Source organism: Tachyglossus aculeatus, chromosome 1 (genome assembly GCF_015852505.1).
Source record: "Tachyglossus aculeatus isolate mTacAcu1 chromosome 1, mTacAcu1.pri, whole genome shotgun sequence".
Taxonomy (NCBI): Eukaryota; Metazoa; Chordata; class Mammalia; order Monotremata; family Tachyglossidae; genus Tachyglossus; species Tachyglossus aculeatus.
The window spans coordinates 65,893,562-65,918,421 of NC_052066.1; the positions used below are offsets into that span (position 1 = coordinate 65,893,562).

General features: G+C 46.7%; 1 protein-coding gene and 1 non-coding gene across 2 annotated transcripts in view; one reads left to right on the top strand and one right to left on the bottom strand.

Annotated features, from left to right (window-relative positions):
• Positions 1 to 7,530: 7,530 nt before the first annotated feature.
• The window catches only part of MAP3K13 (mitogen-activated protein kinase kinase kinase 13), a 169,834-nt gene continuing 152,504 nt past the window's right edge, over positions 7,531 to 24,860 (bottom strand). The window contains 3 exon segments of the mRNA XM_038743278.1: positions 7,531 to 8,275; positions 13,683 to 13,980; positions 20,812 to 20,882. Coding sequence (XP_038599206.1) covers positions 8,174 to 8,275; positions 13,683 to 13,980; positions 20,812 to 20,882 — 471 coding nt within the window. The 3' untranslated portion in view covers positions 7,531 to 8,173.
• LOC119935958 lies at positions 13,308 to 13,383 on the top strand. Its single transcript, XR_005453557.1, has one exon. It is a non-coding gene; the product is annotated as a small nucleolar RNA U2-19 (small nucleolar RNA).

Here is a 24,860-nt window from a genome sequence, read left to right on the forward strand (position 1 = left end):
AAGCCCGTGCTCTTTCCACTAAGCCACGCTGCTTCTATTATTATTGTATTATTATTATATTCTATTATTATTGTTATCTACAAAGCTACTGAAGGATGTGTTCCCTTCCTATATTTCTGAGGGCTAGCTAAGATGGACCCAATCCTCCTTGACCTCTCATCTGCCTTCGACTCCGTGGACCATCCCCTTCTCCTCAACACGCTCTCCAACCTTGGCTTCACAGACTCCATCCTCTCCTGGTTCTCCTCTTATCTCTCTGGCCATTCATTCTCAGTCTCTTTCGCGGGCTCCTCTTCCCCCTCCCATTCCCTTACTTTAGAGATTCCTCAAGGGTCAGTTCTTGGTCCCCTTCTGTTCTACATCTACACTCACTCCCTTGGTGAACTCATTCACTCCCACGGCTTCAGCTATCATCTCTACACTGACGACACCCAAATCTACATCTCCACCCCTGTCTCCCTCCCTCCCTCCAGTCTCGCATCTCCTCCTGCCTTCAGGACATCTCCATCTGGATGTCTGCCCGCCATCTAAAACTCAACATGTCCAAGACTGAACTCCTTATCTTCCCTCCCAAGCCCTGTCCTCTTCCTGCCTTTCCCATCACTGTAGACGGCACTACCATTCTTCCCGTCTCGCAAGCCCTCAACCTTGGTGTCATTCTTGACTCCACTCTCTCATTCATCCCATACAGCCAATCTGTCACCAAAACCTGCCGGTCTCGCCTCCACAACATCGCCAAGATCCGTCCTTTCCTCTCCATCCAAACGGCTGCCTTACTGGTTCAATCTCTCATCCTATCCTGACTGGATTACTGCATCGGCCTCCTTTCTGATCTTCCATCCTCCTGTCTCTCCCCGCTTCAGTCTATACTTCACTCTGCTGCCCAGATTATCTTTGCACAGAAATGCTCTGGGCGTGTCACTTTCCTCCTCAAAAATCTCCGGTGGCTGCCCGTCAACGTACAAATCAAGCAAAAACTTCTCACTCTCAGCTTCAAGGCTGTCCATTACCTCGCCCCCTCCTGCCTCACCTCCCTTCTCTTCTTCTCCAGCCTAGCCCGCACCCTCCGCTCCTGTGCCACCACTAACCTCCTCACTGGGTCTTGTTCTCACCTGTCCCACCATCGACCTCCGGCCCACGTTATCCCTCGGGCCTGGAATGCCCTCCCTCTGCCCACCCGCCAAGCTAGCTCTCTTCCTCCCTTCAAGGCCCTGCTGAGAGCTCACCTCCTCCAGGAGGCCTTCCCAGACTGAGCTCCCCCTCCTTATCCCCTCCTCCTTCTCCCTTCCCCATCACCCCCACTCCCTCCCTCTGCCCTACCCTCTTCCCCTCCCCACAGCACTTATGTATATTTGTACATATTTATTACTTTATTTATTTTATTAATGATGTGTATATAGCTACAATTCTATTTATTCTGATGGCATTGACACCTGATTACTTGATTTGTTTTGTTGTCTGCCTCCCCCTTCTAGACTGTGAGCCTGTTGTTGGGTAGGGACCATCTCTATGTTGCCGATTTGTACTTCCCAAGCGCTTAGTACAGTGCTCTGCACACAGTAAGCACTCAATAAATACGATTGGATGAATGACCCTCTGAACACTAAGAGTAACAGCCTTTGCCTCCATGGGTTTTTAATCAGCAGCAGATATCGGGTACCCTTGAAAAGTTCATCTGAATCAGTCTGGGGAAAAGAACAGCCAAATGGACTAAAAGCCCGAAGACCTAGAATGAAAAGATGAGAAATAATGACCTGCAATGTTCCACTGGGAAGGAAGCTCTGAGCATTGATGCTATCATCAGTTTGCTGTAACATTTTTATTAACAATCTAGAAAAGGGAAAAAAAAAACCCAAATCCAGTGAGAAAATTAGCACATGGTACTAATCTGTGACACATTCCAAACAGCACGCCAGAAAGAGGACTGATACAGAGACAACAACAGAGGTTAGACAGAAAGGCTGGAAAATGGGATTCCAAGTAAAACCAACATCTTTGAGAGGACAACGTTCACATTAAGGGAAGTGGAGAGTCTCAGGAAGCAGAACGCGATCAGAAAACCTCAGAGTTTACCGATTGGCACGGTAGCCAAATGAGCTGGTGTGGCCATTCGCCAAAAGGCACCGCGACACAGAACAGGGAGAAGGTGGAACCTTTCCCATTAATACTGGGTTTCCTTCCAGGAAGACACAGAGGGGAATGGTTTTCGAAAAAGCGAGTGAAAGGCCGAGGGTGAGAGTGACGGTCGGGATTGGGTGCTGACGGTAGGAAAGATTAAAATAACTAATCTGGGGTTTTTGGTCATTTAAGGGGTCATAGCAAACATCTATTCGGGACTGAAAGACAATGACAACCCAGAAATAGAGAAATTGCTTAAAGTAGCCCAGTTCGGAACTGGTCAAAACTGAGCAGCGAAAGATGCTATCTAAGATTATCCATCCTACAATCCTTTAAGACTAAACTGGATGCTGGGAATCGTTGGAGAGGGGTCTAGAGCCTCTAAGCAATCAACGGGCCTCTGATGTTAAAGAGATGGACATTCTATATTCTAAATTTGATTTCAGGGACCAAAACCTCAAACTGGGGCATTCAGAAGGAAACTTTCTGACCCAAGGGATGTGGTAAGCACACGTGAACTTCGGCTCCTGCGCCTTCAACCATCACTCCATCGGTCCTAATTCTAGGTGAGTTTGGTACGCAACGGTCAATCAATGGTATTTAGTGAGCGCTTACTCGGTGCAGAACACTGTAGCAAGCTCTTAGGAGAGGGCAATATAATCAAATTGGTAGATACATCCCTGCCCATAGCGAACTTACAGTCTAGAGGGGGAGACAACAATGTCACGTGGCTTGGTGTTCTGATTGGGATCCAAAGTTTACCACTGACTGAATAATAATAATAATAATAATGGCATTTATTAAGCACTTACTATGTGCAGAGCACTGTTCTAAGCGCTGGAATGTCTAAGACTGAAATGAGGCTATACTCGCCAGAAGAATAGAGCTAGATCCCGGATAAAGAAGGGCCATCACCTGAAGCAGTGTGGCTTAAAGGCAAGAGCTTAGAACAGTGCTTTGCACATAGTAAGTGCTTAATAAATGCCATCGTTATTATTATTATTAAGAGCACGGGCTTCTGAGTCAGAGGATGTGGGTTCTAAAGCCGGCTCTGCCACTTGTCTGCTGTGTGACCTTGGGCAAGACACTTAATTTCTCTGAGCCTCCGTTCCCTCATCTGGAAAATGGGGATGAAGACTGTGATCCCCAAGTGGGACAAGCTGATTACCTTGTGTCTACCCCAGTGCTTAGAACAGTGCTTGGCACATAGTAAGTGCTTAACAGACACCATCATTTTATGTTCCACCCATGCCAAAGTATCACTCCATTGCAGAGTGCTTAGACCCAGACCCTCAAGCAGGGTCCTGGAAACAATCCATTCCTTTCTCCAGCTTCCCGATAGATGTAGTGTGGCCCAGGGCCTAGTCTAAATTCAATCTCATTTGGCCTTTTGAATAGATCACGGGTCCGGGGGTCAGAAGGTCATGAGTTCTAATCCCGGCTTTGCCACTTGTCTGGTGTGTGACCTCGGGCAAGTCACTTCACTTCTGTGGGTCTCAGCTACCTCGTCTGGAAAATGGGATTGAGACTGTGAGCCCCACGTGGGACAGGGACTGGATTCACCCAATTTGCTTGTATCCACCCCCTCGCTTAGCACAGTGACTGGCACATGGTAAGTCCTTAACAAATATCACAATTATTATTATTATTCTGCAGTTATTGTTATTATTATTATTGTTGTATTTGTTAAGCACTTACTATAAACCTTGTCCCCCCTTTCCTAGATTGTGAGTCCCCTTAAGGTCAGAGAACCTATCTAATTCTTCGTCCCATAGTCTTCCCCAGCACTGAGTTCAGTGTGCTTTGCACAGAGGAGACATTTAATAAATACCATTACTACTACTACTACTACTAGTAGACCCCAGAGTGAGATGACTGGCTCGATAGACAACTCGCTGACAGCTTTTCAAGTTTCCTAGGCATCACCAGCCTGGCAGTTACGAGGAATGTCGGGCTGGAGAAAGTATTTATTTTCTATTCTTTTAGCCCAGCCTGGAAATCATGTCTACCATCCAGGGGTACGTGAAGGTTTGACCAGAGGGTGTTTCACTGCTTTCCAACTACCTGGAGTGACTAAAGACCCAGTGTGGTCTTACTTTTTTGAAAAGCAGTATTTGTTAAGCTTCTGCTATGTGCCGAGCACTGTACTAAGCACTGGGGTAAATCCCGGCTCTGCCACTTGTCTGCTTTGTGATCCTGGGCAAGTCACTTCACAGAAGCAGCGTGGCTCAGTGGAAAGAGCACGGGCTTGGCAGCCAGAGGTCATGGGTTCTAATTCCAGCTCCACCACATGTCTGCTGTGGGACCTTGGGCAAGTCACTTAACTTCTCTGAGCCTCAGTTACCTCATCTTTAAAATGGGGATTAAGACTGTGAGCCCCATGTGGAACAACCTGATCACCTTGTATCCCCCCCCAGCGCTTAGAACAGTGCTTTGCATGTAGTAAGTGCTTAACAAATGCCATTATTGTTATTATTAATATTCTCTGTGCCTCAGTTAACTCATCTGGAAAATAGGGATTGAGACTGTGAGCCCCATTGTGTCCAATCTGATTTGCTCGCATCCAGCCAATGCTTAGTACAGTGCCCGGCACATAGTAAGTGCTTAACTTAGCCAGTGCTTGGCACATAGTAAGTGCTTAACAAATACCATCATTATTATTATTATTATTAACAAATGCCACAATTAATATTATTATTGTTACAAGATAATCAGGTTGGACACAGTTTCTGCCCCATGTGGGGCTCACAGTCCAAGTATATAACCAGCAGCGGTTATAATAGGAAATTGGGGGGACTCTTGGTGGTGTCAGAATATCAACACCCCACACCCCCAAAATCAGGAGGAAAGTTACAAAAGCCCAAAGAGGGGTTATTTACATAGAGGAGATGGAACAAGAAGAAAGAAACTTCAACGTCAGCCGGAGAGATGGAGCACAGATCCGTTACAAGGAAGAACTTCCGGACAACGAGGGGATGGGTCGCCGAAGACACTCCTTTCTCCAGGAGTCCCGAAGGAGAAGACGTCAAGTGGGAGGAAGGCGAGACGATTCCTCAAATTCCCATCCGGCCTGCTCATTCTCTAAATGACCAGAATCAATCAATCAATCAATCAATCGAATTTATTGAGAGCTTACTGTGTGCAGAGCACTGTACTAAGCGCTTGGGAAGTACAAGTTGGCAACATATAGAGACAGTCCCTACCCAACAGTGGGCTCACAGTCTAAAAGGGGCTCACAGTCTAAAAGACCAGAACTTCAAAACCCTCACGCTGGAAATCTCCAGGTTGTTAGAATGACCAAGGGGGTGTTTTGCTGATACCCCGAAGCAGGAGACTCTTCCTTCTTTCCTTCCTCCCCACTCCCACATAGTTGAAACATTGGATTAGGCTGGAGATCTGCTCTTCCCTGGAATGACTGTGCTGATCTACTCTTATGGCAAGGTCTCTTCCAACGAATTTCTTCTTCTAGCCGAGGGAAGGGTCTGCCTTCCTCCTTGATGCCCAGGGAATCACTCAGTAGATCAAATCAATCAATTGTATTTATTGAGCGCTCACTGTGTGCACCGAACCGAGCGCTTGGGAGAGGACAACAGAACGACATAACAGACACATTCCCTGCCCACACCGAGCTTACAGTCTAGAGTCCCAGGAATTAGCTTGGAGAGAACTTAGAGGTTCTTAAATTGCTCGTCTGCTACTCAGTCATCTGCTCCCCTGTTCTCCCTCCTCCGCGGCTCGCTCCGGGAACTCTCGTGAGTACGCCAAAATCACAACATATCCACAATTCAAAGCTTTTCGAAAACATGAAAATCGGGGAGACAGCGGTTACTTCACCGTTACAATGATTGTAGCTAACCGGGCAAAAAGGAGAGGGGAGGATGTGGGCGAATCATTGAGAGCCCCCCAAAGTCACTTCCATTTTCATTCTTCTTCATCTTTTTTTATAAAAAAAAATCACACAATTCACCGTCAGGAATAAAGACACAATCATTGTGCTAGTAAACCAAACCTTCTGATCTACAGAAAAAGAGAACAATAACAACAATTATAAAACAACGATAATAAAATAACCGTAACGCCATAACTTAAGATTTCTCATGTAGTCCTGCTACAGAATAAAAAATGGAATAATTTAACTCATACAATACTGCTTTCTGCATAATCAATCGATCAACGGTGTTTATTGAGCGCTTCCCGCGTGCAGAGTCCTCTACTAAGCGCTTGGGAGAGTACACTACAGCAGAGTTGGTAGTCACGATCCCTGCCCACAACGAGTCTTCGGTGACAACGTGATCCTTCGTCCCACCCAAGGACTCTCAATTAAGGACACGAAATGCAAATCAACGGTATCGATGTAAAGTGTAAACAATGGGATGGATCAAACCAGGAAAAGAACTGTCCCAAATGAATTCCCGCCATTCATTTAGAGCGTGTGCAATCCATCAGCTGAGGGGGTGGGGGGAGGGCGGCAAAACCCTCTTCTGCTCGAGCAAAGATTTCCTGACTGGAGATACCCTCCTCTCGAAATGTCGACCACGAGGCCTATCTCCAGAAGCCAGCTGCCTGCCGTGTGAGAACGCTTTAGGGCGAACCCCCACTAAACAAGTGAAAATGTTGCGGACAACGGGGACTTTTTCTTCAAGCCAAGGCACGATAGGGCCCGGGAAGAGAATTTCGGAGCCAGCCAAGCCGGGAGCGAGGAGATTGGCGGACCTCCGCCTCTTCGGTCCACCGCTCTGCCCCCTTGTCTTCTCCAGTCAGTTCGTGGATGACCGTCCCATCACCTCGGGTTCAAACCGGACGATCTCGGCGGTGTCCACCCTCCGTCCGGGGTTCCGTTTCCCACTTTGGCCCCGAACCCCACTCGGAGGGCGTCGGTCCGCCGATTGCTGTGGCAAAAACGAGGAGGCTCACGTTGGTGCCGTCTTGTTTCCCGGCCTCCTCCCAGATCCCAACTCTCTCTTCTGGGAATCCCGAGGTCGGTAGTAGCCAGAGCCGAGGCTCTCAGAGAGGGCTCCCGACTTCCTCCCATCCAGCTGGGGTGAGGTTTCTCGAGACTGTGCTTCCCGCGCCCTGAAATCGGCTCTTCCAACACTGATGTGGTTTTTTTTTGTTTTGTTTCTTCTTTCGTCCTTCCAGCCTTCTTTTTGGGGGGAAGTAGTAAACGTTGGGGGCTGAAAGGCCTTTCTGTGCTCTTCAGGAGAACCATCCAGTTCCGCCTGACACCATTAAACGGGGATGGGGGGCGTCGACGATAAGAAGTGCTCTTCGTATTAAGTCTCGGGAAAGGATGGATTCCGACCCGAGCTGCAGGCCCTCACGACGTATTGCTGGTTTGACCTCCCGCTCCCCGCCAAACCCACTATAACCCACTGAACCCACCCACCCTCCCTCTTCCCACCCCAGGGCGTGGGAAGACTCCGGATGTGATCATCGGCTACAAACCATCCTCGGGACGGGACCGCCATCTGAGAACTGAAAATCCAGATGATCCGGAGATTTGTTCCTACGTTTCCTGGAATCTCAGCCACCTCTCACATTAAGACGGCTCTATGCGTTTTGTTCCGACTCTTTTTTGTTCACGGGGGCCCGAAGGGCCCGATTCATGCAGCATGTGAAGAATTCCCCCAACCCCGTCCCCCAATGGATCCCGCTCATCCCCTTAATTCAACTCCTTTCTGAATTTTTTTGCAACAAAGTATCGTGCCTATATATACGCACCATATATATAGTCCACTCTTTACAGTACAAAGTGTTAAAATGTCAAACAAAAATAAATATCCGTGTTACAGTAGCTAGAATATTCCATAAAATAGATCCCTGCCATTCTTGATTGAAATGCTCAGTGAGGATTAACTTCATTTGGACGTTTTTCCGGAGATTTGAGAAGTCTTGTATCCCTGTTATTGCAGATCGTCTCTAGGGAGGGCAAGGGGCTGCTCTCCTTTGGGGGAAAGCATCACGGAAGGAGGGGAAGAGTTGCGGGAGGGGGTGAGGGAGAGTGAAATGCCTGGAGTACGGTAAGAGCTTGCTTCAGGCTGGGCCCGTTTCTTCATTACCAAGTAGCTGAGTTGCAGTGTTTATTGGTCCTGACCGTTGCATCGGAGCATTCTCCATCCGAAGAGTCGCAGTCTGATTCCTCAAACTGCACGGGATTCTGTAAAGCAAAAGGGAGAAACACCTCATCTAATTAGATACTTGCGGGATTTGTTAAGCGCTTACCGTGCGTTGGGCACTGATCTCGGCACTGAGGTGGATACAAGCAAATCAGACGGGACACATCCCTGTCCCGTGTCCCTGTCACGATCCCGATCTCATTTTACAGATGAACTATCTGAGGTACAGAGAAGTTAAGTGATTTGTCCAAAGTCCCACAGCAGGCAAGTTGTGGAGCCGGGACTAGAACCCAGATCCTTCTGACTCCTGCTCTAGCCACTAGGCCACACCGCGTCCGCTGATATGTCCATTTTGGAAGCTGGCTGGGATGGCAGCTTTCTGGTTTCTGAGGAATTACCTCTTGGTCTTCCCCATGTGACATTCCTAGAGGGAAGGGTCTGCCATAATTCCCCCCGGCTGGCCACTTTTATTAGCACCAAACAGGCCAAGGGGATCCCAATATAATTCCCAGCCTAAGAAACAGAGGGGAGGGACAAGAGGTGGAGGAGAGCCAGAGGAGAGACACAAGCTGAGAAGCGGTGTGGTCCGGCGCGAAGACCTCGGTTCTAATCCCGGTTCCATCCCACGTCTGGCCTGTGCCCTTGGGGAAGTCACTTTCCTTCTAAGCTTCAACATACCATTAAACTCTGTTTTCCTAGTAATTTTCTAAAGCTGTAAGCATCTGTCCATTTTGAAAAGTGACGATTTATTGAGTACCTACTATGAGCCAAATATTGCTTTGCACATAACAAGCGCTTAATAAATGCCATTAAAAAAAAAGTACTGTAGAGTAAGCACTGATCTAACCAAGGATGCTCTTTAGGATTGTACAAAGTGAAAGAAACATAGGAAATATTTGCTTTTGCAGAGTTGACATTCCTGTTATGTATAATTACCTACATGTATCCCAAGACACAGCCTTATTTTCTCAATATTCTCAAGAAGAGTCTATGTAAGTATGGTTACTTCACCCTTTGGTAATAATAGACTGTGAACCCACTGTTGGGTAGGGACTGTCTCTATATGTTGCCAACTTGTACTTCCCAAGCGCTTAGTACAGTGCTCGGCACACAGTAAGTGCTCAATAAATACAATTGATTGATATCATATTATATATTATTATTAATCATCATAATTATAATTATATAATCATTATATATTTAATCGTTAATTATTATGCTATATATTATAATTAACAATCATACTATATTATATATTGTAATCATTCATTATAGTATTATAATGAATGATTACAATATATAATATAGTTATGATGATAATTATTATTATTATTTGTACGTATGTATTTATTACTCTATTTATTTATTTATTTTATTTGTACATATTTATTCTATTTATTTTATTTTATCAATATGTTTCGTTTTGTTGTCTGTCTCCCCCTTGTAGACTGTGAGGCCACTGTTGGGTAGGGACCGTCTCTATATGTTGCCAACTTGTACTTCGGTGTGGGAGCGTGGCTCAGTGGAAAGAGCCTGGGCTTTGGAGTAAGAGGTCATGGGTTCAAATCCCGGCTCCACCACTCGTCAGCTGTGTGACTTTGGGCAAGTCACTTCACTTCTCTGGGCCTCAGTTACCTCATCTGTAAAGTGGGGATTAAGACTGTGAACCCCACGGGGAGCAACCTGATCACCTTGTAAATTCCCCAGCACTTAGAACAGTGCTCTGCACATAGTAAGTGCTTAATAAATGCCATTATTATTATTATTATTATTATTATTCCCAAGTGCTTAGTACAGTGCTCTGCACACAGTAAGCGCTCAATAAATACAATTGAATGAATGAATGAATGGCCTGTGCCCTTGGGGAAGTCACTTTCCTTCTAAGAATAATGATTATATATTATATTATATATTAATAACAATAATTATAATCATGTAATTATAATATATTATCGTAATTATGATACATTATAACTATTAAGTATAATATATTACACTTGATCATTATATTATATATTATAATTATGATGATTATAATAATTATTATTTGTGCATATTTATTTATTACTCTATTTATTTATTTTATTTGTACATATTTATTCTATTTATTTTAGTTTGTTAATACATTTTGTTTTGTTACCTCTCTCCCCCTTCTAGACTGTGAGCCTGCTGTTGGGTAAGGACCGTCTCTCTATGTTGCCAACTTGTGCTTCCCAAGCGCTTAGTCCAGTGCTCTGCACACAGTAAGCACTCAATAAATACGATTGAATGAATGAATTATGGTACTTGTTAAGCGCTCACTGTGTGCCAAGCACTGTTGGGGTAAATACACGCAAATCAAGCTGAACACAATCCCTGTCCCACAGGGGGCTCACAGTCTTAATCCCCATTTTACAGATGAGGGAACTGAGGCCCAGAGAAGTGAAGTGACTTGCCTAAGGTCACACAGCATTCATTCATTCATTCAATCGTATTTATTGAGCGCTTACTGTGTGCAGAGCACTGTACTAAGAGCTTGGGAAGTACAAGTCAGCAGCATATAGAGACGGTCCCTACCCAACAACGGGTTCACAGTCTAGAAGACATGGGGCAGACATGGGGCAGAGGCGGGATTAGAACCCAGGTCCTTCGGACTTCCAGGCCTGTGGTCTATCCACTAGGCCATCCTGCTTCCCAGATTTTCAGTGCCTCAGATTACCTAATCTGTAAAATGGGGTTTCAATACCTGTCCTCTTTCCTACTTAGGATCTGAGCCCCACGTGGTGCCTGATTAGGTTGAATCTACCCCAGTGCTTCGAACAGTGCTGTGCACATAGTAAGCGCTTAACAAATGCCGTTATTATTATTATTATTATTATTATTATTATTATTATTATTATTATTATTATTATTAACAGAGCTTGGCACAGAAGCAGCATGTCCTAGTGGAAAGAACACAGACTTGGGAGTCGGAGGACGTCGGTTCTCGTCCTAACTCTACCACGTACCTGCTGGGTGACCTTGGGCAAGTCGCTTAACTTCTCTGACCCTCGGTTCCTGCATCTACAAAATGAGGATTCAATACCCGTTCTCTCTCCTACTTAGACTCTGAGCCCCTTGTGGGCTTTTGGCTCTACTCTGGTGCTTAGTACAGTAATTATAATAATAATAATAATGATAATAATAATAATAATGGCATTTATTAAGCGTTTACTATGTGCAAAGCACTAAGCACTGGGGGGGTTACAAGGTGATCAGGTTGTCCCACGGGGGGCTCACAGTCTTAATCTCTGTTTTACAGATGAGGGAACTGAGGCCCAGAAAAGTGAAGTGACTTGCCCAAAGTCACACAGCTGACAATCGGCGGAGCAGGGATTCGAACCCATGACCTCTGACTCCAGAGCCCGGGCTCTTTCCACTGAGCCACGCTGCAGTACAGGAAGCAGCTTGGTGTAGTGGATAGATCCCGGGCCTGGGAGTAGGAAAGTCATGAGTTCTAATCTTGGCTCTGTCACTTGTCTGCTGTGTGGCCTTGAGCAAGTCGCTTCACTTCTCTGGGCCTCAGTTACCTCCTCTGTAAAATGGGAATCGAGACATAGATATTCTGATGGTTTTGACACCTGTCCCCATGTTTTGTTGTCTGTCTCCCCCTTCTAGACTGTGAGCCCGTTGTTGGGGAGGGACTGTCTCTATATGTTACCGTCTTCTGCTTCCCAAGCGCTTAGTACAGTGCTCTGCACACAGTAAGCGCTCAATAAATACGACTGAATGAATGAATGACGGGGACTGTGTCCAATTCAGTTTGCTTGCATTCACCCCAGCACTTAGTACAGTACCCAACACATAGTAAGCGCTTAATACCATAATTATTACTATTACAGTGCTTAGCACACCCAGTGGCTTGGGAGTCAGAGGATGTGGGTTCGAATCCCACCTCCACCGCTTGTCTGCTACGTGACCTTGGGCAAGTCACTTCACTTCTCTGGGCCTCAGTTCCCTCATCTGTAAAATGGGGATTATGACTGTAAACCCCATGTAGGACAGAGACTCAGCATGGCCTAGTGGCTAGAGCCCGAGCCTGGGACTCAGAGGACCTGGGTTCTAATCCTGGCTCTGCCACTTGTCCTCTCCATCCCCCCCGCCTTACCTCCTTCCCTTCCCCACAGCACTTGTATATATGTTTGTACGTATTTATTACTCTATTTATTTATTTTACTTATACATATCTAATCTATTTTATTTTGTTAATATGTTTGGTTTTGTTCTCTGTCTCCCCCTTCTAGACTGTGAGCCCACTGTTGGGTAGGGACCATCTCTATATGTGTTGCCAATGTGTACTTCCCAAGCGCTTAGTACAGTGCTCTGCACACAGTAAGCGCTCAATAAATACGATTGATTGATTTTCCATTGCGTGACTTTGGGCAAGTCACTTCACTTCTCTGGGCCTCAGTTACTTTATCGGCAAAATGCGGATTAAGTACCTATTTACTATTCTATTTATTTTGTTAATGATGTGCATCTAGTTTTATTTGTATTTATTCTGATGACTTGACACCTGCCCACATATTTTGTTTTGTTGTCTGTCTCCCCCTTCTAGACTGGAAGCCCATTGTTGGGGAGGGACCGTCTCTATGTTGCCAACTTGGACTTCCCAAGCGCTTAGCACAGTGCTCTGCACACAGTAAGTGCTCAATAAATACGATTGAATGAATGAATGAGTGAATGAATTGCGAGCCCCATGTGGGACAGGAACTGTGTCCAACCTGATTACCTTGTATCTACCTCAGCGCTTCGAACAGTACTTGGCACATAGTAAGCACTTAAATTCATTCATTCATTCATTCAATCGTATTTATTGAGCGCTTACTGTGTGCAAAGCAACAAATACCATCAGCGTGGCTCAGTGGATAAAGCCCGGGCTTTGGAGTCTGAGGTCATGGGTTCAAATCCCGGCTCCGCCAATTGTCAGCTGTGTGACTTGGGGCAAGTCACTTCACTTCTCTGGGCCTCAGTGACCTCATCTGGAAAATGGGGATGAAGAATGTGAGCCCCCCGAGGGACACCCCGATCACCTTGTAACCTCCCCAGCGCTTAGAACAGCGCTTTCAGCCAAAGCTGAGCATCAGAGGCCATCTGGTCCACGTGGTGCATGATCGCTATAGTTCTGGGAAGCAATGAGATAGACAGACTAGGAAGTGAGTGTGAGAGAGAGCATGAGAGAATGAGTCTTTGCACATAGTAAGCGCTTAATAAATGCTATTATTATTATTATTAAAGTGCTCAGCATTCATTCATTCATTCAATCGTATGCACGCTTGGGAAGTCCAAGTTGGCAACATATAGAGACGGTCCCTACCCAACAGCGGGCTTTCAATCAACAAATACGATTCATAAGTTCATTTACCATGATAGACGCCCGCAGGAAGCGCTCAACGGGTACCATAAAGAGGTAGAAAAAGGGGCGCCCACCTCGTAGCCGTGGTCGTCGGCGCACAGCTTGCCCAGGGACATCTGCGTCTTGACGCGCCTGACGGCGCACTCCTTGTCCGACAGCCCGTCGGACTGGGTGGAGATCTCGATGGGGATCTCCGGGGTCTGGGAGAGCATGTCCTCCAGCTGCTCGGCCAGCCGGTCCTTCAGCCGGGCCGCCGACTCGTCCGGGCTGTTGGAATGGTCGCTCGTGTTCCCTTCCTCTCCGTCGGACACCGAGAAGTTCTCGGAGCTGAAAGTCGAGTAGGACTGCCGGCTGCTGATACAGCGGTGGGGCCTGAAACCCCAAGGGGATCGGGGTTGGCTTCGTTCGTTCGTTCATCATCATCATCAATCGTATTTATTGAGCGCTTACTGTGTGCAGAGCACTGGGCTAAGCGCTTGGGAAGTCCAAGTTGGCAACATAGAGAGACGGTCCCTACCCAACGGCGGGCTCACAGGCTAAAAGGGGGAGACAGAGAACGGAACCAAACATACTAACAAAATAAAATAAATAGAATAGATATGTACAAGTAAAATAAATAAATAAATAGAGTAATAAATATATACAAACATATATACAGGTTTATTTCACAGTAATGATGATAAAGATGGTATTTGTTAAGCGCTTACTAGGTGCCAAGCACTGTTCTAAGCATCAGGGTAGATACCAGCTAATCAGCTTGTCCCACATGGGGCTCACTGTCTTAATCCTCATTTTACAGGTGAGGGAACTGAGGCACAGAGAAGTGAAGTGACTTGCCCAAAGTCACACAGCTGACAAGTGGCAGAGGCGGGGTTATTAATTAATTAATTAATTAATGTTGGTCTTTGTTAAGCACTTACTATGTGCCAAGCACCGTTCTAAGCGCTGGGGGGAATACCAGGAGATGAGGTTGTCCCACGTGGGGCTCACAGTCTTAATCCCCATTTCACAGATGAGGGAACTGAGGCCCAGAGAAGTGAAGTGACTTGCCCAAGGTCACACAGCAGACACGTGGGGGAGGCGGGAAGCTTAACTGTACTTTCTTAGTAAGACCTTACTGTGAGTAGAGGGACCCCTCCGGCCCCCAACGTCCCAAGCAATAACCTCCCAGCGCCCCGGATCAGGCCGAGGCAACGTGGCCTAATGGATAGGGCCCGGGCCGGGGACTCAGAAGGTCCTGGGTTCTAATCCTGGCTCCACCCCCGTCTGCCGTCTGGGGCAAATCACTTCACTCCCCTGGGCCTCGGTTTCCTCATCTGTAAAAGGGGGATTGAGACTCTGAACCCCGCGAGGGACAGGGACTGTGTTCAACCAGATTACCTCGTATCCACCCCACCGCTCAGAACAGTGCCTGGCACATAGTAAGTTCTTAATGAATAATAATAATAATGACAATAATTATGGTATTTGTTAAGCGCTTACTTTGTGCCAGGCACTGTGCTAAGTGCTAGTACACTTCCCAAGCATTTAGTACAGTGCTCTGCACACAGTAAGCGCTCAATAAATACGACTGACTGAATGAATGCAAGGATGGATACAAGCAAATTGGGTTGGACGCAGTCCCTTGTCCCACTGTGGGGCTCACAGTCTCGATCCTCATTTTTTTTTACAGGTGAGGTAACTGAGGCCCAGAGAAGTGAAGCGACTTGTCCAAGGTCACACAGCAGACAAGTGGCAGAGCCAGGATTAGAACCCATGACCTTCTGACTCCCAAGCTCGCGCTCTATCCGCTATGTCAAGATACAAGCTAATCAGGCTGGACGAAGGCCATGTCTCACAGGGGGCTCGGATGTAATCTCAAGCTGATGCATTATTAAACGTGGCCAAACTGGGGTGATGTAAATAATAATGGTGGTATTTGTTAAGCGCTTACTATGTGCCAAGCACTGTTCTAAGCACTGGGGTAGATTACAAGGTAATCACGTTGTCCCACGTGGGGCATACAGTTTCCATCCCCATTTTCCAGATGAGGTAACTGAGGCACAGAGAAGTGAAGTGACTTTCCCAAGGTCATACAGTCAACAAGTGGCGTGGCCGGAATTAGAACCCATGACCTTCTGATTTCCAGGTTCGTGCCTGGTCCAGGTATGTCATCCCGTCGGCCAACTCTAGTACTTACATAGTTATCTAAGGCCTCCCTCACAACTTAATAATTATAATAATAATAATGGCATTTGTTAAGCGCTTACCATGTGTAAAGCACTGTTCTAAGCGCTGGGGGGATAAAGGTGATCAGGTTGTCCCACGTGGGGCTCACAGTCATCATCCCCATTTTACAGATGAGGTAACTGAGGCCCAGAGAAGTTAAGTGACTTGCCCAAGGTCACACAGCAGACATGTGGCGGAGCTGGGATTCAAACCCACGACCTCTGACTCCAAAGCCTGTGCTCTTTCCACTGAGCCACGCTGCTTCTCTAGATGTCTAGATGTCTAATTGATTGTACAGTTGAGAAGCAGCGTGGCAGCGTGGCTCAGTGGAAAGAGCCCGGGATTTGGAGTCAGAGGTCCTGGGTTCAAATCCCCACTCTGCCAATTGTCAGCTGTGTTACTTTGGGCAAGTCACTTCACTTCTCTGTGCCTCAGTGACCTCATCTGTAAAATGGGGAATAAGACTGTGAGCCCCCCCCGTGGGACAATCTGATCACCTTGTAACCTCCCCAGTGCTTAGAACAGTGCTTTGCACATAGTAAGCGCTTAATAAGTGCCATTATTATTATTATTATTGTTACAGGCCATTGCTAGGGAAGCAACATGGCCTAGTGGCTAGAGCCCAAGCCTTAGAGTCTGGAGGATCTGGGTTCTAATCCCGGCTCTGCCACTCATCTGTTAGGTGACCTTGGGCAAATCGCTTCACTTCTCTGGGCTTCAGTTGCCTCATCTGTAAAATGGGGATTAAGACTGTGAGCCCCACGTGGGACAGGGACTGTGTTTAAACTGATGAGCTCGTATCTGCTCCAGCGCTTAGAACGCTTAACACATAATAAACACTTAACAAATATCATCATAATTATTAATAATAATAATAATAATAATAATGATGGCATTTGTTACGTGCTTACTATGTGCCAAGCACTGTTCTAAGCACTGTGGGGGATGCAAGGTTATCAGGTTGTCCCACGTGGGGCTCACAGTCTTCATCCCCATTTTACAGATGAGGGAACTGAGGCCCAGAGAAGTGAAGTGACTTGCCCAAAGTCACACAGCCGACAAGCAGCGGAGCTGGGATTAGAACCCAAGACCTCTGCTCCCAAGTCTGGGCTGTTTCCACTGAGCCATGTTTCTGGTTATCCATCATCAATAGTATTTATTGAGCGCTTACTGTGTGCAGAGCACTGTACTAAGAGCTTAAGTGTTAAGCGCTTAAGCTTAAGTGTAGCATCCATCTGTAAGTGTTGCTATGCCTAGCTCCATGTTCACAGTGCAATCTCCCTGTGGGCAGGAACTGTATTCATTCATTCATTCATTCAATCATATTTACTGAGCACTTACTGTGTGCAGAGCACTGTACTAAGCGCTTGGGAAGTAGAAGTTGGCAACATATAATCCACTTTTTTTTCCTGTATCCCAGAATTTACCAGAATGTTTGGTGCTTAGTAAATGTTATCTTCATCGTTAGCCTGGCCTAGTGGCAGCGTGGCTCAGTGGAAAGAGCCAAGGCTTTGGAGTCAGTGGTCATGGGTTCAAATGCCAGCTCCGCCAATTGTCAGCTGTGTGACTTTGGTCAAGTCACTTAACTTCTCTGGGCCTCAGTTCCCTCATCTGTAAAATGGGGATTGACTGTGAGCTCCCCGTGGGACAACCTGATCACTTTGCAACCTCCCCAGCGCTTAGAGCAGTGCTTTGCACATAGTAAGCGCTTAATAAATGACATCATTTGGCGCAGGGAAAGTGTTCTGTGCTTCTGTTATACTTTCCCAAGCTACTCCATGCAAGCAGTGTGGCCTAATGGCTAGAACACCATCCAGGGACTCAGAGGACCTGGGGTCTAATCCCGGTTCCACCCCTTGCCTGCTGTATGACCTTGGGCAAGTCACTTCATTCATTCATTCATTCATTCATTCAAGAGTATTTATTGAGCGCTTACTGTGTGCAGAGCACTGTACTAAGCGCTTGGGAAGTCCAAGTTGGCAACATAGAGAGACGGTCCCTACCCAACAGCGGGCTCACAGTCTAGAATATCACCCGGCTCTTTAGGCCTCGGCCCTCACCACGGCTCTGTTCTGTTCCCCAAGTCGATCAATCGATGGTATCCATTGAGTGCCGACGGTGTGCAGAGCACTGCACTGAGCGCTTGGGAGAGGACAATGCAGTTGGTGACGCTGCCCCTCCACCACTTGTCTGCTGTGTGACCTTGGCAAGTCACAACTTCTCTGGGCCTCAGTTACCTCATCTGTCAAATGGGGACTGTGAGCCCGCTGTTGGGTAGGGACTGTCTCTAAGTGTTGCCGACTTGTACTTCCCAAGCGCTTAGTACAGTGCTCTGCACACAGTAAGTGCTCAATAAATATAAATGATTGATTGATTGACTGAGACTGTGAGCCCCATGCAGGGCTCATATTATTAATAATAATAACTGTAGCATTTGTTAAGCGCTTACTACTACTACTAATAATAATCGCTTCTCTGTGTCAGTTTCCTCAGCTGCAAAAAGGGAATTCAATACCTGTTATCTCTCCTATTTAGATAATAGTAATAATAATAATAATAATAATAATGGCATGTATTAAGCGCTTACTATGTGCAAAGCACTGTTCTAAGTGCTGGGGAGCTTACAAGGTGATCAGGTTGTCCCATGTGGGGCTCACAGTCTTCATCCCCATTTTCCAGATGAGGTCACTGAGGCCCAGAGAAGTGAAGTGACTTGCCCAAAGTCACACAGCTGACAATTGGTGGAGCGGGACTTGAACCCATGACCTCTGACTCCAAAGCCCGGGCTCTTTCCACTGAGCCACGCTTTTTAGATATATGTGAGCCCCATGTGGGACAGGGACTGTGTCCAACCTGATTTACTTGTATCTATCCCAGTGCTTAGAACAGGGCTTGACGTATAGTAAATGCTTAACAAATACCCTCAAAAAAAAATTAAAAGTGGGCGGCAATCTGATCCTGGAGGGAGTTTTAGAGGAAGCAGCATGGCGTAGTGGATAGAGCCTGGGCACGGGAGTTGGAAAGTCAAGAGTTCTAATCCTGATTCCACCACTTGTCTGCTGTGTGACCTACTTGTTTTGTTTTGTCCTCTGTCCCCCCCTTCTAGACTGTGAGCCCGTTGTTGGGTAGGGACCGTCTCTATATGTTGCCAACTTGTACTTCCCAAGTGCTTAGTACAGTGCTCTGCACACAGTAAGTTCTCAATAATAATAATAATAATTTTGGTATTTCCTTAGCACTTACTATGTGCCAAGCATTGTTCTAAGCACTGGGTAGATACAAGGTAATCAGGTTTTCCCACATGGGGCTCACAGTCTTAATCCCCATTTTCCAGATGAGGGAACTGAGCCACAGAGAAGTTAAGTGACTTGCCCAAAGTCACACAGCTGATCAGTGGCGGAGCTGGTATTCAAACCCACGACCTCTGACTCCCAAGCCCGGGCTCTTTCCACTGAGCCACGCTGCTTCTCAGTAAATACGATTGAATGAATGAATGAATGAATGAATGAACTTAAGGTCTCTGGGCCTCAGTGACCTTATCTGCAAAATAGGGATTGAGGCGGTGAGCCCCACGTGGAACGGGGACTGTGTCCAACCCGACTGGCTTGTATCCACCCCAGCGCTTAGTACAGTGCCTGGCACATAGTAAGTGCTTAATGGATACCATAAAAAAAAATATTAGCAGCATTCACATGGCCTAACTCCTCTCCCTCGGCTTCAAGGCTGTCCATCCCCTCGCCCTCTCCTACCTCCCCTCCCTTCTCTCCTTCTCCAGCCCAGCCGGCACCCTCCGCTCCTCCGCCTCCGCTAACCTCCTCACCGGGCCTCGTTCTCTCCTGTTCCGCCGTCGACCCCCAGCCCACGTCCTTCCCCTGGCCTGGAATGCCCTCCCTCCCTCCGCACATCCACCAAGCTGGCTCTCTTCCTCCCTTCAAAGCCCTACTGAGAGCTCACCTCCTCCAGGAGGCCTTCCCACACTCAGCCCCCTCCTTCCTCTCCCCCTCCTCCCCCTCTCCATTCCCCCGCCTTACCTCCTCCCCTCCCCACAGCACCTGTATATATGTATGTATGTTTGTATGTATTTATTACTCTATTTTATTTGCACATATTTATTCTATTCATTTTATTTTGTTAATATGTTTTGTTTTGTTCTCTGTCTCCCCCTTCTAGACTGTGAGCCCACTGTTGGGTAGGGACTGTCTCTATATGTTGCCAACTTTTACTTCCCAAGCGCTTAGTCCAGTGCTCTGCACACAGTAAGCGCTCAATAAATACGATTGAATGAATGAATGCTTGGAATAGCTGATGCCAGACAGGACAGGGAAGCAGTGTGGCCTGGACTCTTATCCCCTGGAATTCTTCTGGCTCTGCCGCTTGTCTGCTGCAGAAACTCGGGCTGTGCTCTATACACTATGCCAAGATACAAACTAATCAGGCTGGACGAAGGCCATGTCTCACACAGGGCTCGTATGTAATCTCAAGCCGATGCATTGTTAAACGTGGCCACACTGGGGTGATGTAATAATAATAATAATAACGATAATAATAATAATAATTGGCATTTGTTAAGCGCTTACTATGTGCAAAGCACTGTTCTAAGCGCTGGGGAGGATACAGGGTGATCAGGTTGTCCCATGTGGGGCTCACAGTCTTAGTCCCCATTTTACAGATGAGGTAACTGAGGCCCAGAGAAGTTAAGTGACTTTATCATCAATCGTATTTATTGAGTGCTTACTGTGTGCAGAGCACTGTACTAAGCGCTTGGGAAGTCCAAGTTGGCAACATATAGAGACGGTCCCTACCCACCAGTGGGCTCGCAGTCTAAAAGACTTGCCCAAGATCACACAGCAGACAGGTGGTGGAGTCGGAATTCGAACCCATGACCTCTGACTCCAAATCCCGGGCTCTTTCCACTGAGCCACGCTGCTTCTCAACCCAGATGTAAAGATCTGGGTTCCCTTGGGGAGGCCCCAGCCCGACTGCTCTGCTCTTTACCTTTGTCTTCGAGGAAATTCAACTTCACTGTCCACTTCTCCTTCTTCCTCTTCGGAGGACTCATCGCCGCTCTAATAGGGATAAGGAAACAGTTGGATGAGGGTTGCGACTTGCCTCGGCTTCTGCCGTCGGGTCGTCTCCCACCCGTAGCGACGCCGTGGACACCTCTCTCCCAGAACGCTCCGCCCTCCATCTGCAATCGTTCTGGGAATAATAATAATAATAATAATAATAATAGGCATTTGTTAAGTGCTTACTATGTGCAAAGCACTGTTCTAAGTGCTGGGGAGGATACAGGGTGATCAGGTTGTTCCACGTGGGGCTCACAGTCTTAATCCCCATTTTACAGATGAGGGAACTGAGGCCCAGAGAAGTTAAGTGACTTGCCCAAGATCACACAGCAGACATGTGGTGGAGTTGGGATTCGAACCCATGACCTCTGACTCCAAAGCCCGGGAGTGGATCCGTAGAGTTTTCTCGGTCAAAATGTGGAAGTGGTTCACCAGTGCCGCCTTCCAAGCCGTCAGCTTCAGTCTCCACCCTCGACTCTCTCCCATGTCGCAGTCTTTTAGACTGTGAGCCCACTGTTGGGTAGGGACTGTCTCTATATGTTGCCAATTTGTACTTCCCAAGCGCTTAGTACAGTGCTCTGCACATAGTGAGCACTCAATAAATACGATTGATGATGATGTCGCCGCTGCCCGGCCCGGGTGAGTTTTGACCTGTAGCCGATTGCCTGCCACTCGCTAGCCACTGCCCAACCTAGGAATGGAATGGGTTGCCCTCCCCACAGCACCTGTATATATTTAGAAGCGGCGTGGCTCAGTGGAAAGAGCCCGGGCTTTAGAGTCAGAGGTCATGGGTTCTAATCCCGGCCCTGCCACCTGTCAGCTGTGTGACTTTGGGCAAGTTACTGGACTTCTCTGGGCCTCAGTGACCTCATCTGAAAAATGGGGATTAAAACTGTGAGCCCCCCGTGGGACAACCTGATCACCTTGTAACCTCCCCAGTGTTTAGAACAGTGCTTTACACATAGTAAGCACTTAACAAATACCATTATTATTATTTCTATTTATTTATTTATTTATTTATTTATTTATTTATTTTACTTGTACATAGCTATTCTACTTATTTTATTTTGTTAGTATGTTTGATTTTGTTCTCTGTCTCCCCCTTTTAGACTGTGAGCCCACTGTTGGGTAGGGACTGTATATGTTGCAAATTTGTACTTCCCAAGCGCTTAGTACAGTGATCTGCACATAGTAAGCGCTCAATAAATACGATTGATGATGATGATTTCTACATATTTATTACTCTATTTTATTTGTACATATTTACTATATTTATTTTATTAATGATATGTATATAGCTATAATCCTATTTATTCTGATAGTAGTGACCCCCGTCTGTGACCTACATGTTTTGTTTTGTTGTCTGTCTCCCCCTTCTAGACTGTGAGCCCGTTGTTGGGTAGGGACCGTCCCTATATGTTGCCGATTTGTACTTCCCAAGCGCTTTGTACAGTGCTCTGCACACAGTAAGCGCTCAGTAAATACGATTGAATGAATGAATGCTTGACTCTCCCTCCAGTAGTCGAGACTGGGAGAGGACTGGAAACTCTCCAGGTGCCATCCTGAGAGGGGAGGGTTGCTACTGGGAAAGTATAAATCCAATTTTTCCAACAATGGGACGAGGTAGAGAGGAGGGAAATGAAGCAGCCTTACCTAGTGGAAAAAGCACAGGCCTGGGAGTCCAAGGACCTGGGTTCTAATCCTTCTCTGCCAACTGCTGTGTGAACTTGGGCAAGTCACTTCATTCATTCAGTCGTATTTATAAAGCACTTACTGTGTGCAGACCACTGTATTAAGTGCTTGGAAAGTATAATTAGGCAACAGAGACAATCCCTACCCAACAATGGGCTTACAGACTAGAGGGGGGAGACAGATAAGAAAACAAAGCAAAACAAGTAGATAGAAATCAATAGCATCAATATAAATAAATGGAATTATAGATATATATATAGATATATATATGTATATATACATCATTAATAAAATAGATAGAATAATAAATATGTACATATATACACAAGTGCTGCGAGGTGGGGAGGGGGGTAGAGCAGAGGAGGAGGAGCAGAGGAAAAGGGGGGCTCAGTCTGGAAAGGCCTCCTGGAGGAGGTAGGCTTTGAAGGGGGAAGTGTGCTAGTTCATTCATTCATTCATTCATTCATTCACTCAATCGTATTTATTGAGCACTTACTGTGTGCAGAGCACTGTACTAAGAGCTTGGGAAGTACAAGTTGGCAACATATAGAGACAGTTCCTACCCAACAACGGGCTCACAGTCTAGAAGGGGGGAGACAGACAACAAAACAAAACATGTGGACAAGTGTCGAGTCAGCAGAATAAATAGAAATAAAGCTAGATGCATATCATTAAGAAAATAAATAGAATAGGAAAAATGTACAAGTAAAATAAATAGAGTAATAAATCTGTACAAACACATATGCAGGTACTGTGGGGAGGGGAAGGAGGTAGGGTGGGGTGGATGGGGAGGAGGAGAGGAAAAATGGGGCTCAGTGTGGGAAGGCCTCCTGGAGGAGGTGAGCTCTCAGTAGGGCTTTGAAGGGAGGAAGAGAGCTAGTTTGGCGGATGTGCGGAGGGAGGGCATGCCAGGCCAGGGGGAGGACGTGGGCCAGGGGTCGACGGCGGGACGGGCCAGAACAAGGCCCAGTGAGGAGGTTAGCGGCGGCAGAGGAGCGGAGGGTGCGGGCTGGGATGGAGAAGGAGAGAAGGGAGGTGAGGGAGGAGGGGGCGAGGGGATGGACAGCCTGGAAGCCCAGGGTGAGGAGTTTTTGCCTGATTCATAGGTTGACAGGCAGCCACTGGAGATTTTTGAGGAGGGGAGTGACATGCCCAGAGCGTTTCTAGAAGGGCATTCCAGGCCAGAGGTAGGATGTGGGCCAGGGGACAGTGGTGAGACAGACGAGATGGAGGCACAGTGAGAAGTTTAGCACCAGAGGAGAGAAATGTATGGGCTAAGATGTAGAAGGAGAGAAGGGAAGTGAGGTAGGAGGGGGCAAGGGGATGGAGAGCTTTGAAGCCAATAGTGAGGACTTTTTGCTTGATACTGTCTACTGTGGGATCTCGGGAAACTCATTTCACTTCTCTGTGCCTTAGTTCCCTCATCATAAAATGGGGATTAAGACTGCGGGCCCCCTGTGGGACCAGGACTGTGTCCAACCTGATTATCTTGTATCTACCCCAGCACTTACTACAGTGCCTGGTACATAGTAAGCACTTAACAAATGCCATTTAAAAAAAAAAATCACACTTGGGACATACCTCGACTGAAAACTGCATCCAGCTGAATTGTGTGCAACGAGACGTGGGTAGGGATTGTCTCTCTTTATTGCTGAATTGTACTTTCAAAGCACTTAATACAGTGCTCTGCACACAGTACGAACTCAATAAATACGATTGAATGAATGAATGAATGAAACAATCCACTGTTTATTCGTGCCTGGGTCATTCATTCATTCAATCGTATTTATTAAACGATTACTGTGTTCAGAGCACTGTACTAAGCGCTTGGGAAAGCACAGTACAACAATAAACAGTGACAGTTCCTGCCTACGATGAGCTTACAGTCTAGAGGGGTTCAGGAGTAGGTTGGTGTTCTGTGAGAATTAAAGTCTGTCTCCCCGCTTCTAGACTGTAAGCTCCTTATGGGCAGGGAACGTGTCCGTTTATTGTTGCATTGTACTCTCCCAAGCACTTAGTTCAGTGCTCTGCACACAGTTGGCGCTCAATAAATACAATTAAGTCAAATAGACTTGGTCCCTTCCTACTAGAATCTGACAGTCCCATCTATCCCCATCTATCATCTATGAAGAGAAGCAGCGTGGCTCAGTGGAAAGAGCCCGGGCTTTGGAGTCAGAGGTCGTGGGTTCGAGTCCCAGCTCCACCACGAGTCTGCTGTGTGACCTTGGGCAAGTCACTTAACTTCTCTGAGCCTCAGTTACCTCATCTGTAAAAATGGGGATTAAG